At 31.0% G+C, this 16,287-nt stretch overlaps 1 protein-coding gene across 1 annotated transcript in view; it reads left to right on the forward strand.

Moving 5' to 3' along the window:
* The window catches only part of LOC132744748 (probable hydrolase PNKD), a 29,477-nt gene extending 22,500 nt beyond the window's left edge, over positions 1–6,977 (forward strand). The window contains exons 8-9 of the mRNA XM_060733528.1: positions 1,001–1,116; positions 4,688–6,977. Coding sequence (XP_060589511.1) covers positions 1,001–1,116; positions 4,688–4,882 — 311 coding nt within the window. The 3' untranslated portion in view covers positions 4,883–6,977. The remainder of the gene's footprint in view (positions 1–1,000; positions 1,117–4,687) is intronic.
* Positions 6,978–16,287: the final 9,310 nt, after the last annotated feature.

The raw sequence follows: 16,287 nt of genomic DNA on the forward strand, positions 1-16,287 counted from the left end.
GATTTTCATTGTTGTCATTGACATTGATTGCACAATACAGAAAGGCATGTCAATTTACTTCACATGATGGGATTGTTACAAGCATGTATTGCATTGTAAATATCAAAGTTTTAGTCATCACAAGACATTATAATCCATTAGATCATTTCAATAAACAATAAAAACCACATAAATGGTGAGTTGAATAAGTAACCAAGCATTATTTCAAAAAGTACTATCTTCCGAAAATGAGTCTGAATGCAATACTAAAATAAATTTAAGAGCAGAAATAAAACAAATATTGAATTTAAAGAAGTTTAGTTACTATTAATGATACAAATAGTCATAGTAAATACTAATAATTTAAATACTCAACACGTGCTTCAAAATTCTTAAGCTCTATAAGATGAAGTAATGCCTGTAGCAGCTGACCACGCCTCAAGACACATACTCGATCTTCAAAGAAATTCTTATCAAACTCTTTCATATTTAAAACAGCATGTTACTCTGAAAATAAGCTTAGATAAGTCAACAGTGTTGCTAAAAGATGTTGCCCTGAATTTGTACAGTAATGATCTATGAACAACTTTGGGACATCAACCTGCAATGCAATATTCCACTTGCGCAAAGCTTGTCTTAAATAGTCGTCACTTTTGTTTTTGCTCATTTGTCATTTTTGCTATATTTCCAAACATTAAAGATAAGTAAATTTAGATCATCATAAATTTATATAAAAAAAAATCATGATCATTTTCCATATTTTGGTTATCGTATTGACACCTGTTCTATGATCTTCCCTTACTAAGAGGCAAACAGACGAAAATTAAACTTCTAACCACTAAAATTTGTTATTGATAATAATGGCGAAATTTGAAGTTGTGAAAAAAATCTGTTATCCAGTACTATATAGTTCCTGGTACAGTAAAACCAAATATTTTCTCTCTTTTAGCCAAAAAAAAATGCATTTTTATTTACAATCTGTGGGGTATAACAATTATTTCAAATTTCTATTTAACTTCAGGACATGAATATGCTGTGAACAATTTAGAATTTGCATGCCATATAGAGCCTGACAATGCCGAGGCTCAGGCAAGATATGAGTGGGCTAAGGCAAAACGGGAAAGGAGGCTAACAACTGTAAGTGTTTCTGCTATTTTAATAAAGATTACCTGCTTTTTGTATAAGTTTACACTATTGTTAATTGAAGTGTTTATACTGTATGATGTTCTGTTTTAAATCTTGACCTTCCAATTACTTGTTTAAGAGATTTCTGTTTCAGATTAGAATACTTATCAGTAATAAGTACTGTACCCCCAAATTCTTTTAACTTAAAATATTTCTGTTATCATATTCTAATAACATGTCAAGTTTTATGAAATTCTGTTTAAAAGTTTTAATTTTACCTATATGTCTATATGAAAACTCCCCAAAAACTTCTTTAACTGTATAAACAAAATAGAGCAAGCCAATGGCCCTCCATTAAACAAAAAAAATAACAAAAAATAAAATTGCGCCTTGTTTTGATAATAATAATGTCCGTCTGTCTGTCAGTCCAGTCATATGGGACAGACATTATGGGGTTAGGGTTTGTGTACATCTTGATACATGTATTATGAGATTCATTCAGTACAACTGTACTTTTGGGTCTGAAAAGTAGCTTGTGGGTTCAAAAAGATCAAAAGAAGATGAAAACAACAGGGTCACAAGGTCCATTCCTTGAGGATGTATATCTGAAACATTTTCATAACTGCTGAAACGTTTTCTAAAGATCACCATTAAAAAGATAATAATATGCAGTGGGCAACAGTCAGCTTGCTTAAACACCCAAGGTCAAGTGACACTTAAACATCAAATCTAAAAAGTACATGTTCCCTGTCAGCTATAATATATAATATTTAGTTTTTAAAATCACTTGGAACAAATGCTCACCATTATTGTAAAATTTGTATAGAACAAACATCAGGTCACTATCCCTATGGTTAACGTTATTTTAAAGATTAAATATAAAAAGTTTTCATTTTAGTCTGCATCATAACATCATAACTTTTAAATTGCTTAAAATTTGTTTGAATAACTTAGCACAAATTATCAACTTCACAGGATAATGTGTAGAGTTGATAAACCAGGTTGCTTCTTCCAAGGTCATACTTAAAGGTCAATCAAGGTTAAAAAGATCTTCTACAGAAGGGGATAAAGATTTGGACTGCCTTGTTGAGTCATTGAATAACTTTAATCTAACCAAATCAGGTTGTCTGAGAATTTCTTAGCTCAACAATGGTGTTCACAATAATATTTTACAAGAAGCTGCTATTTCAGAGGCTATTTGCAACCAATTCTAGCCTAGTAATAAGACATGAAGAATTAAATAAACATGTTTTTATGCCACTGCAGCATCTGGCTGCGATGCGGTGGCATATAGCGATTCACCTGTGTGTGTGTGTTTGTTTGTGTGTGTGTGTGTGTGTGTTTGTTTGTGTGTGTGTGTGTTATATAGATTATATAGTGAACTTAAAAAATCTTCTTGCGAAAAACCACTTGTCCAATTTCAACCAAACTTGGCAGGATTGATCCTTTGGTGAAGGACTTCCAAAGTTGTTCAAAGAATTTCATTCCATGCAGAAATCTGGTTGCCATGGCAACCAAAAGGAATTATAAGAATAAATTTTAAAAATCTTCTTGTAAAGACCCAAAAGGCCGAGAGCTTAGATATTTTGCATAAGGCATTGTCTGGTAGACCTCTACCAAGATTGTTCAAATTATAGGCCTGGGGTCAAAATCGGCCCTGCCCCGGGGGTCATTGATTTTCACTATATGTACATATAGTAAAAACTTAAACTACCTTTTTGTAAAGACCCAAAAGGCCTAGAGCTTAGGCATTGTCTGGTAGACCCTTACCAAGATTGTTCAAATTATAGCCCTGGGTCAAAATTGCCCCCGCCCCGGGGGTCATTGATTTTCAATATATACATATAGTAAAAAATCAAAAAATCTTATTGTCTGAAGGTACGAGGCTTAGAGCTTTAATATTTGTTAAATGATATCATCTATAGGTACTCTACCAAAGTTGTTCAAATTTTGCCTCTAGTGTCAAAATTAGCCCCGCCCCAGGGGCCATAGGTTTTCCTTATAAAATTATGTATATAGTAAAAACTTAAAAAATCATCTTCTCTAAATTTACAAAGGCTAGAGTTAAGATATTTTGCATGAAACATTATGTAGTGAACCTCTAGCAAGATTGTACAAATTATAGCCCTGGGGTCAACATTGGCCCCACCCCCAGGGGTCATTGATTTTCACTATGTACATATAGTAAAAAATTAAAAAATCTTCTTGTCTGAATGTACAAGGCTTAGAGCTTTGATATTTGGTATATAATATCATCTATGGGTCCTCTACTAAAGTTGTTTTAATTATGCCCCTAGTGTTAAAATTGCCCTGCCCCAGAGGCGATAGTTTTCCTTATATGTATAAAGATCTTCTTCTCTGAATAGAAAAATCTTCTTCTCTGAATTGACAAAGGCTGGAGGTTAAATATATGGCATGAGACTTTGCAAAGTGAACCTTTACCAAGATTGTTCAAATTTAGCCCTGGGGTCGAAATTGATTCCGCCCCGGGGGTCATTTATTTTCATTATGTACATATAGTAAAAAAATAAAAAATATTTTTGTCTGAAGGTACAAGGCATAGAGTTTTGATGTTTGCTATATAATATCAAAAGAAAAGTTGTTCAAATTTTTCCCCTGGTGTCAAAATTGGCCCTGCCCGGGGCAGTGATTCTCATTATGTACTCATAGTAAAAACAGAAAATAAAACAAATGTTTTCTGAATGGGAGAAAGCTACAGCTTAGATATTTGACTTGAAATGTTGTTTGGTGGACCTGTATCAAGATTGTTTTGAATTAAACCCTTGGGTCCATAATTTTGCCTTGCCCAAGGGGACAGTGACCTACTTTCTTGTCCTTTGATGTACAGCAATGAAATTTTGACCATGTGCACAGTTTTAGTTGTAAAATTGAACTTTGATATCAGGTGATCTAGATTTTGATGATGTGACCTACTTTCTTGTCATTTGATGTACAGCTATGAAATTTGAACCATGTGCACAGATTAAGATGTAAAGTGAACTTTGATTTCAGCTGACCTAGATTTTGACAAAGTGTCTTACTGTGTTGTCCTTTGATGTAGTCATGAAATTTTGGCTGTGTGAAATATGACCTTCACCACCAAACTCACTAGACTCAAGTGCATTGATATATTCCTACTCTGATCTTTTTTATTGTGTTAACAACAGATTTAACCACTAATCTGATAATAAGAATAAGATAGGTCAGGGATCTATGCATTATGACAATTTTCAAAATTGTATAGAAAAAAAAAAATCTGTTCCTACAATACTATTTAGTGTAGTATTAATGCGGTGGCATAGCATTTTTCTCAAATGCAATCTTGTTGACCTTGGTTTTCATCAAAGATTAATGTTGCCATTTAAAGCTGTCATTCTTTGATCTATCTGAAAAAAAGTCTCCATCATCTTGATAAAGGAAAAGATTGACAACATGTGCAGCGTAAACAAATAAACAAACAACTTTGCATGTATTACAATGTGTCATGATAGGGAGTGTAGGAAGTTATAACCTTGAAATGTCTCCCTTGTGATGAAATAGAATTGCACTTTAATATTGACTCGTTTCTTTTTTTATTTTCCAGTGTCCATCAACAATAGGTGAAGAGTTAACGTATAATCCATTTTTACGCACTGATAAAGATACTGTAATGAAAAAATTGACAATTTGTGATGTGTCTGAAGATACAACAGTATTGGTACCCCCTGATGATGAGCTAAGAGCTCAGGTGTTGGCGGAACTTAGAGAACAGAAAGACTCTTTCAAGTACATTCAGTGAAATTCTGAGATACATGTACTCGGACATTTTATTGCCTTTTAAATAACATTGTATTTTTATTGCAGCTGTATGTCTGAAATAGCCTTTTACATGTATTGTATTTGAAGATTTTTAAATTCTCCTGCAGAGGAGACTGCTTTTAACATATCCTTAACTATAAAAATCCTTTATTTGTTGATGATAATAAACAGCTGTACTAGTCAATCCAGGTTTGATCATAACATAGAAATACATTGTCCAAAGGTCCAACATTTCATGTGTGGTAAAAATATGCATACTTTTTAAGCAAACACATGTTTTGAACAAATCTAATATTACCCGGTTATAGTGTTGATAGAGGGTAAGGAGAAAAACATGTCTAGTTATTTTAATGAGCAATACCAGGCCATCATGACTTAAGTTTGCTTTTATTGGCGAGTGTGTAGTTCTAGGCTCAATGATTATTTTAAAGGCGCAGTGTAGCTGTTCATGAGATTTGTTAAGGTATTTTTCTAAGAATTTATTCAAATTCATTACATTATAATTCAAGTATTTTTCATTTAGGGAAAAAAATGATTTTTTAATGATTATTTTTCCTGATATTTGATAATTTCTGACATTGATTTGACAATTTCAGTATTAGAACTTGTTTTAGGTATCTTTTTAAATTTGAATTTCAATCAACAGTGTGGACATTCACATTCACAAATCATTTATTTTGTAATATAAATAAAGTAGAACTTCCTGTATACCTGTGTTAATATGTGAATTAAATGACCACCATTTACTGTAAAACAGTGTGATATACATATATGTGTACAATTGCTTTAGTGAAAAAATGCTTCTCTAAGCTTTTGAAAATTCTTCCTTTTTAGATAGTAATTGACATTATATGTAACTTTTTTATATAGATAGATGTAAATCTATACAATATCAAGTTAAATATTCTTATTGGTGTATATCATCTTTAAAATATACATGTTGTTTTATGCTATATTTGCTGCATTTGCCAATTAACTTTAACATATGATCATTTCTAGGAAACATAATAGGTATATACCAATATTAAGTGAGGAAATTATACTTGTCCACTAATACATGTGATATAAAGTAGAGTTGACACTCATTTTGTGTATATCCACCTAGTTTATGGAAGGTTACTGGTTCCCCTCAAGTGTCTACTCATGTCTGAAAATATGAATGGAGGGATACTTGAGGTCAAATGTAAAATGTTTTAAATTGATGTTGTCAAAACTTGGCATTGTTTTTTTCTTCCAGAAAGTGAATTTTTCTATATTTTTGCATATTCATGAATTCGTGTCATTGACAGTTTGGAAATCTGAAGTGTCAATGAAGAAAACAATGTAAAATGCAGGTATCAGAAACAAATTTGACTGTCAGTTTTGCCAATATATAACTATGGCAGATCTGTAGAAAATAACGGTTTAGTTTTATAAGATGTGAGATGATATTTGTTCACTTACTTATATCTTAATATAAGGTATTATGAAAAATATAATTTCACTATGCAAACATGGTATTGTTTGCATACATTTCCCTTAAAATATAAAAACATATTTTTTTAAATATAATCATTATACTCTATGTCAAATAGTGTATTATTGTAAAGCCTTTATCTTTGCTATTGAAATAAACATTAATTATAATAAAGATCATTTGGTAAGAATTTACTACATTGCCAATTTCTAAATATTATCCAACTTTGGGCAAACAATTTATTCACGATTACTATAAATTTGAAAGGAAATTGATTTTCAAGTATTAATGAAAATTAATCTAATACAAATGAAACCAGCTTTACAGTATCATATAACAAGATGGTTAGATTCTTCAAATGATAACATCAGGTTCTTGATCTTGATAAAATTTATATGTAAATTTCTGCTGGAAGGAAAGTATAACTTTCTGCTGGAAGGAAAGTTAAAGTGTGTTTCTTGTTTAATTGAAAGTTGTTAATTTTTCATCCTATTGTCCATTCCATGTTGTTTTTTATTAATCAATATTTAGAGATTGATGCCACGTTTTAAATCTGTTTTAATGGTTTTCTCTTCTTTTTTTCCATTGTTTTCATGTATATATTGAAATTTAACATTGTTTTCATGTATATATTGAAATTTTACATTGTTTTCATGTATATATTGAAATTTTACATTGTTTTCATGTATATATTGAAATTTAACATTGTTTTCATGTATATATTGAAATTTTACATTGTTTTCATGTATATATTGAAATTTAACATTGTTTTCATGTATATATTGAAATTTTACATTGTTTTCATGTATATATTGAAATTTTACATTGTTTTCATAGTATATCACATAGGGAATACTCAATCAGCTGAACAGAATAATTTAGTTTCTTTTCTCTATGAGTTAAAATACTCAGTTGCTTGTTTACTGGAACTAATAATATGATAGAGAAATACAGGGTAAACATTTAATCCAAAATGTAAATTTTTGATGTGCTGTTAATCTGACTAACTATAGCAGCATAATCCTGGTATGGCAGAGCATTTATGAGACAAGAACTACATAGTGATGGTATGGCAGAGGAATTGGAAAACATAGAGATGTTTATTAACACCCATATATTATTTTTTACTTCAGACAAAATTTTTATCACTGCAAATTTACTTACCTTTTTTAGTAAATTTTTATTATGAAAAGAGAAACAAACACATAAACTTTAAAAATCAATTATTTTATTCTGTCACCCTATGCAGTGTCAGCATGTATGTCAGTCTGCAAGGTATTCTAAATGAATATGAATTCATATGAAAAATTGACCATGCAGAATGTATCATTGATGATATATTGTATTAAATTTTTGTACTATATCACAAAAATTCCAGATGGCCATATTTTACATGTACAGCTCAAATTCATTAAATGTAGGCCATTTTCTTAATAAGAGTCAAATAATTGAAATATCAACCAACTATCCTACATGTTTATCTCCTGGACTAACTAGGTAATATGACAAAAATATCAATTTTAGTCACATAACAGACACAACATTTTTGATACATTTCTCAAAAAATTTAAAGCTGATTTTCAAGCTATATGAGCAACATTTTTTTGAAAAATTGCAACATTATTTTGTTCAGTGTGGCCTTGTTGATGGGTATAATGTGAATTATTATTTCCATATATATATATTGAACATTAATTTCATTACATGTGACTAGAAAAAATAGATTGTAGAACAAAGGTGATAAAATTGTTACTGCAATGATGCAAACTGAGTTGACCATTATTTATGTATAAGCTTAAAGTTTTGTGTTTCAACCACATGAGTAAAGGTTGTTGTTTTTTTTGGTTCCATTATCTAGGCTTCATTTTTTTATCATAGATACATTTGTATATTAACATGATATTTAATATGATAGAAATCAATTATGAATAATCTCTTCCACGATGCATTATTTATTTTTGCTTTTTGATATTTTACTAACCATGTGACAATTGTGCTTATTCCCTGTCTTAATTGTAAAATGTATTTCATTACACCTATATTTGTTATATTCAGCATTATTTTGATAAGTGGTGTGATAGATTGTCAACTGTCACTGGTAAAGTTGCCATTTTGTTTTCATTTAACATCCCCAGAAGGTTGCGTTTTTTCAAAAGCGGGGCACTAATAGAGGATATTGAATGAGTGTAAGTTCAATACTGAATTTATTGCACGAGTTGAATAAAAATATATTATGCGAGCCACATACCCAAAATAAAGACCGTTTAAAGAGAAATAAGAGTCATTTTTCATTGACGCGCCTATAGTATAACGCTAACATTTAGCGCGTCATTACACTATGTTTGTATAACGCTAATGACGTCACGTCAAAATATATGCACGGCCGTGCAATACCATATTTACGGAGTCGCAAAATCGGCACGGGTGTGTGATAAATTAAAATATGTATATCAAAGATACGAGAATCAGTTTGATCTGAATTACGTTTGGTACAGACTCCATGCAAAAATCATAAAGAATAAATATTTTAGAGAGTATGTCCGGTTATTTCACCCCTCATAAAATTCAATTATTAAAAGCATTATTTATTATTCTGGTTTAATATATAACACAGGATTATTTTCTTAAATTATTTTACATAACTGGTGTGTCATTATTTGTTATTTTTTAGATAAAAGTATTTTTGAGTTTTTGGATTGCTCTTTCGTTATAGATTATCAATCTTTAAGGTTTGATTTTTTTACTACAAAATGTGGCATTTTTGGGGAGGGCAAATTAAGGAGGGTGGGGAAGCGTTAAATGGAAACAATACGGTACCTGCTATACATATGTTATGCCACAGCTTTAACAACCAGAAGCCATGCTAGCGTAAATTGAGACTAGTATAGTATAAAAATGTGCAGTTGTCAGCCTCTATACTGATCCCATTCCATAGGCAAATTGTAAATTGTTACTGTCATAAGCATTCAAAGAGTTTATAATACAATATACAGTAATTATTCAAGGAAAGACAGGTCTGTTCTATATTCAGATTGGTGAAGGTTTAGCAAGAAAGGAGTTTAGTTAGTTTACAAGAATATTTCCTATTTGCAAAAATAAATTATATCATATATGATTGACAGAATATGTACTCTGATTAAACAGAAACAGAGTAAAATAAATACAGAACAAGTTAAGAGAGAATTATGTCACCAGAAATTTTGTTGAAGAATCATGTACATGTAGTTGCCAGTTTGTACTGCCTTCATTTGGTCATTCAGACCTTCCTCCGATCCTTCAGTCATACTTTCTTATTATTTCTTATTGTTGCATCTTTCAGGGATGTAGCTTGATCTAAATCTATGAGTAGGAAAAATTTCTATGGGGAGTTGTTGGGCAAGCTCCACCAAGAAAAGTTTTTTTGATCTTGCTTCATGATGCAGGTTTTAGCATTTACTTAGAACAATGATACATTGGGATTAATAGAAATTGCAATAAGTCAACTGAATTATTTTTTTTCTTTCACTTTCTTCGAAAAAAGTGTAGGACAACTTTAACCCAAACCATCATCATAACTTTTGAGTTATTTCCCTATGTTATGTTTTATCATATTTTTTTCTGGAACAATCCTTGGAAAGTATTTGAGATACTGGCTCAAAATTTCATAAGTGGTTAGATCTTGTTGAGGAGGAGTGCATTACACAAGAAAAATGACTACTTTTTTTTTCAAGTTTATTTTTGTATTTTTTTTTTTTTGGAGCATGTCTTGAAAAGAAATACAATATTATCACATTGAAAATGTTACTGTCTTTTTTTCATTTTTTGCATTATTTTTGTCCATACTATAAGTAAAAGTGCTTTAGAGATATTACATGTTCATGGAAAGATCATTAAAAGATTGATCACAGGGAAAATGGGATGTAGTTGACAGAAATGAAGAAGAACTCACAACATAATAATTTTGGAGTTATTAATTCCCTGCTGCGTTCACTCCTTAAGCTTTAAACTATTGAAAAGTTATTAAAATAATCTTGGCACAAATGATCATTATGAGACAATGTGCAGAGCGCAATTAAAGGTGAAATGTAAAAAAAAGTCCTCATTTTTCATGTTCACTCCATAAGGTTTTAACTAATGAAAAGTTTTTAAAATAACTTGGCACAATCAATCACCTTTATAAGAAGATGTGCAGAGCACAACAACCAGATCGCTACCCCAAAGGTCAAGGTCTCACTTTAAGGTCAAGTGTAAACACATCAAATTTCATGTCTACTTTTATACCCCTTTTGAAAAACTGGTATGATGGGAATGCTCCTGGAAGGCAGGCAGTGTACACTTTTGTCGGAAGTATGGAGGGATTTTAATGAAACTTTATCAATACGAGAAGCCGTGCCATGCACATGAAACAGGTCAATGGTCAATGTCAGACTTAGATCTTTGAAAAACGCTTGTCCGTAACAAATCTTCTACATTCAAAGAGTGATTTCAATATAACTTGGCACAAATGTTCACCATTGTGAGGCAGAGTGTCGCATGCAAAATTTAGATATTTGCGGTCAAACCCACACGTAGAGGTTAAAGTTCAGATAAAAATATGGAGATGTGTATGGAGATTTACGTCAATATATGGAAGGTAAATGTTACTAGAGAAGATTTGATATTCAGATATTGTTCTGAGCATATCTCCTACATGCATGGAGGAATTTTAATGTTACTATATAGAATTCTTCACCTCCACCTGTGCATGAACCATTTTTTTATGTCAAAGGTCAAGATCACACTTAAATCTCTTTGAAAAATGCTTATGCGGAGCAAAACTTCTACATGCATTGAGGGATTTTAATGTAATTTGGCACAATTTTTCATCATTCTGAGGTAACCAAGGTCAAGGTCACACATAGAAGTAAAATTTCAGATAAAAAATACGAAAATATGTATAGGGACCAACTTGATTGCCACACTTCTTATCCCCAACATCAACATCTGAAGCTTTTGCGAAGGGCATATTCTGTGACAATGTCACCCTTGTTTAACTAATGAAAAGTTTTTTAAATAACCTGGCACAAATGATCTTATTTTTATATCTCCCTTCACACTTATCCATTTCAATATTCTACTGCGCCCGGGGATATAGCTGTCCTTCAGACTGCCTTAATGCCCTTTAATACTTTTTATGCTTAATTTGCATTTTTGTGTCCAGACTATAAAATGTTAAGAAATATTTTCTTTATATTTTGGTAATTTGCTGGTGTGTAGATCTGATATACCGATTTTGTACTTTTGGGGTTATTTCCCTTTGTGCAAATTGACTACATCTATTTTCCTTCTGTTTGAGGGTGGACTTGGCTTTTAGGATTGCTTGTTGTTTACACTCATGTTGATCTGATTGTTTTTAGATAGGTTTGCATAAATTGCGATAAAAAAGATGTTATTTAATATAATATTTTTTATTAAGAATTTGTGTTATATGAATACATCTTGTTGCCTTACTTAGCTAAAGTTAAATGTCTGATTGATGATAATCTATTCAATACGTGCTTCTACTTAATATAGACACAAATACTGTGTCGCTTTTATACATTGAATATATATGTATACAAATCTAAAGGTTTATATGCATTAATTATGTTTCTGTGAAAAACCGTAGTTCATAATTATTCAATTATGTCACATATCACGGTTGAAACTTCTTCTTGCATTGAAAATGATTTAAAAATGTTTGTAAGCTAATTTCATTTGCATATAAATATTGACATCAACTTCATGTGTGTACTGTTTTCTTTCCCAGGACTGTCTCGTCATGGTGGTCGACACTTTATAATAGTGTTTACAACGTATGTGTGAGCATTCGTGCGTGTATGTGCGAGCGCGTGTCCGCATAGGTGCTAAAATATGGTATTTCGCAGGCAATGAGTTTAACAAGTATTGAACTTATTATCCTATCCGGGTACTTACTAGTATTTATATCTCACATTATCAAGGATGCTTTTCTATGTCAGGTAGTTAACTTGGTTTTATATCAGCTACTATAAAGGTCTGTTTGTTATCCATCACATTCACTTGATATATCTGTGCATTGAATACATAAAGACCTTGGCTAGGGCGCTTATATCTTTAGATTTTGAAAGGAATGTGTTCAATGGAATAAGTGATCTTTATTAGTGAAGCAACCTTAAAAACCAAAGTAAGTTTGTAATATAATTTGTTTATTCTATATTGCATATTTACGAAACGAAACTATGCTTGTTACATGTAGAATTTATAGTTATTTTGCTATCTGGATATTTGTTTATAAATGTTCCTAGCCTGTATAGAAACTGTAAAAGAACATCAAAAAATTAACTTTAAAAAAATAAATGAAAACACATTTTCAGGCTGACTGGGCCTTTAGCTTGGTGTTGATATTCATACGAAGATAAAACATAATAGGGTCGTATTTTGCGATGCAACACAAACTTTACCTTGTTTACATGTTGTTCTTCATATGACACATTTATATGCAATTAAAAACAAACATGCACATAAACAAGTAAGTTGGTGTTATATCGGTGAAAAATCAGTACGATAGCTCACGTGTGAAATACTTAGAATACTTTCACTGATTAATATAAAATAATTTCACTGATTAATATAACTAATGATAACTCACTTGTTTAATACACAAACGGTCATCAAAGCACATCTACGTCAATCTGCCATTGTTATAGTTGGTGTACCGTCATGGGACGGCGGTTATTACTCGTATAATAATAAATAGTTTAAAAAGAAATAAGTCATTTAGTTAATTTTATACACCTTTAAAAGTGTTTGTTTTTGTTGTCAAATCGTACATGCTGTTGTTTAAAGTTGATATTGTACAAGTACGTGTATATACCCAGACATCGGCAATTATCGCAATTTTAATTGACTACAGTCATTGAATTTACATTTGCAAAATTGACATACGATTAAATTTATACAAATGTAGACTCTGAGGATGGTATATACACGAGATTTTGAACTTCTATCAATGCATTTATCGGCGGGTTATAGACACTGTATAATGTATGTTTATCTCAAAACACTTTCATAAAATTTTGATCCAAAGCTTTATTTGCATCGTCAATAGAAAAGCGTTGAACATAACTTGTTTGCAGTAAAAATATTCTTTACAAAACAAATCTGAGTAAGAAGCCGTGTATTTGCTATCCAAGGTTATAGAGACGCTTATACTTGATAACCTTAAACATTGTCAGTCTAGATAGTTTCGGTTATCAGGACGACAAAAACAAATTCCTGTATAATACCGTGGTAGGATTTCAACTGCTTGTATATAATAAAAGTCACGACCATAAATCTAATATGTCAAACTTATACATGATAGTTACACAGTAACTTCCAACTTGTTCAGATTGACGTCTAGATTCTTACAAGTCTAGTAATGATGGTTAGGAAACTCCCCCCTATATGACTGAAATACTGTTGGGAAAAGGCGTAAAATGAAACAAACAAACAAGCAAGATGCATTTTTTCAGGCATCATACAGTCTAAGCGCAGTGTTTAAATAGGACAAGTGATTTTTGTTCTTTATTCAAATCTGCCAAAGTTCATATTAGAGTCACACAAGAAAATCTGATTCTGAAAATGCATCTTTAAGGCAACCATTCATTTAAATCCGGAATATTCAACATATCAAGAAGTCTTCAAATGGACTACACTAAATGCAGTTTGCGTCCAACAATTTAACATTCGGTCTTATTTAAATGAATAACCATAATTCAATAAAGATAATAAAAATCCGCAGGGTCTTTCAAATAGTTCTATTTGAAAGACCCTGGAATCCCTAAAAGAAGTCCAAAGCTGTTGAAGGCTCGGTTTAATTGAGCCTGTTCATGGACGGAACCGTCAAGTGCAAACTACCGTCCACGCCCCCTGGCACCGGCTAAGCCAAACTCAACATGTAATCATGGTGATGGTGAAACTATGAATTAAGGAACAACCGAGATGTGTTCATACGGCGGTTAAAATCTATTTTAAAGCGAAAGTTATATTTGAATTTGCGCGATTGTCAAACATTTCGTTACATTAATCAATTCAGGACAAGAACTAGATAGTACAAATGTCACCCATTAATGACGAGCTCCACAAGCAAGCATCAACTTAACCACTTAAAACCTTTCTCCAGTTCGACTTAAATAAAAAGCTTTTAAACGATTTTTACTTAGGTCATTTTAGACAATTAAAGTGATTATGGTAAAAAACGGAATGAGCGAATGGTCTGTTATTTTCACATAAGTTATTTGTTCAGGCCACAATACAATCTCAGTGGAGTCTCTTAAAGCTTCTTAATGACCCAATAAACGAATGGGAAAAAACAACCTTCACATAAACCACATTTAATTCTGTTAAACAAATTGTCTTGTAAAACAACAACGAGTCACTTAAAACACAAGTTACGGTATGTAACTTAAGTATGTCACAAACCAACCATTTGTTGGAGCGGGCCTTTCACAACGTAAACATCCTATCCTTAATCGCATTTTCTTTTTTGGTGTAAACACACAAAATTTAATACAGTCTACCTTTACATGCATCAGTCAGAGTAGTTTGTTTTGAAAACAGGAAAAGACTCTTCTGGATTATCCCTATTTATGTATGTAATACTTTTGTACAGCAATTGTTTTATTTATACTTAATATAATTATAAATGTTTTATATATAATGTATGCATGGTTTTTGTTGTTAAAATTAGTATCTTAAAATAATTTGTTAGTTCAGGAAATATTTTTTTCAACTTTAATATCATTTTTATTAAATTTTTATAACTTAGAGATTTTTCTTTTTAATTGAAAAATTAACAAATTTAAAAAATCTCCTACAAATCTGTAAAAGTGACAAAATTTAGCTTTTTTTCAAAAAAAAACCAAAAGTTATTCTGAAAAAATTATAAAAATATATAAAAAATTTTTACCCAAAATTAAAGTTTCGAGCGAAAGGTTTTACTTTTAAAATAAAGACCAAAAAAAAAATAAAAATTAGTCTTCCCATGACCCCTGCAGAGATGCAATGGGGTTTTTAAATTTTTTTAATTTTGTTTTACTAAAATTTATGGGGGAAATTTTTAAATACTTTATTTACGTTGAAAAGAGACTATAGGGAAAGGGAAATTTAACATATAAGGAAACATTTATTAAGAATTTGGAACAAATAAAATTTAATTTCACCCTTTTGTTTGATTTTTTACTTTTTGTGAAAACCTTTAAATTTCCTACTGTTGGATAATAATTAATTAATAATTTTTGCCTTTGGGAAAATAATCGTAAAAATTCCAGTTTAACCCCTTTGGAACGTGCATGTAAAGAAGAGGCTAAAAACCGTTTAACATTTGACCAAAAAACAAAAACAATTCTCCCCTCACCCTGTTTTTTAAATTTTCCCCTTCACAGGGTTTTTTAAAATTTTTTTAAATTTCCTTGCCTTTTTGCCTTTCAAATAGGGTTAAGACGAAACCCACTTAAAGTCCACTACCTCACGTCTTTCAGGGGTTTTCCCCCGATAAGTCCCGCCCTCTCCAAAATTTTTTAGGAAAGAAAAAAAAGAAAATTTCCCCCCACGGGAAAAACGTTAAAAACCCTTTACTCTTGGGAATAAAAAACTTTTTTCCCAATTTTGTTAATTTTTTTTTTTAAATATATTAAAATTTAAAGTAAAATTTAAAAATTTTAACCCCAAAATAAAAAGGGTTTTAGGGTTTTTTTTATGTTTTTTTAATCAATAATTTCTTTTCCTTTTTACAAACAATATGTTTTCCCCCATTTATTTTAAATTTTAAATAAAAATGTTTTTTCCTTTTTAAGTTTAAAAAGAAGGAAAAAACATCCGCTCCCAAAAACTAGTGATTAATGGGGTTTAAACCCTTTAAAAAAACTTTAAAAATGGGGAATGCCTTCATACCCTTACAAAAGCCCATT

Source organism: Ruditapes philippinarum, unplaced genomic scaffold, assembly GCF_026571515.1.
Source record: "Ruditapes philippinarum isolate M1 unplaced genomic scaffold, ASM2657151v2 ctg2130_1_1_1_1, whole genome shotgun sequence".
NCBI lineage: Eukaryota > Metazoa > Mollusca > Bivalvia > Venerida > Veneridae > Ruditapes > Ruditapes philippinarum.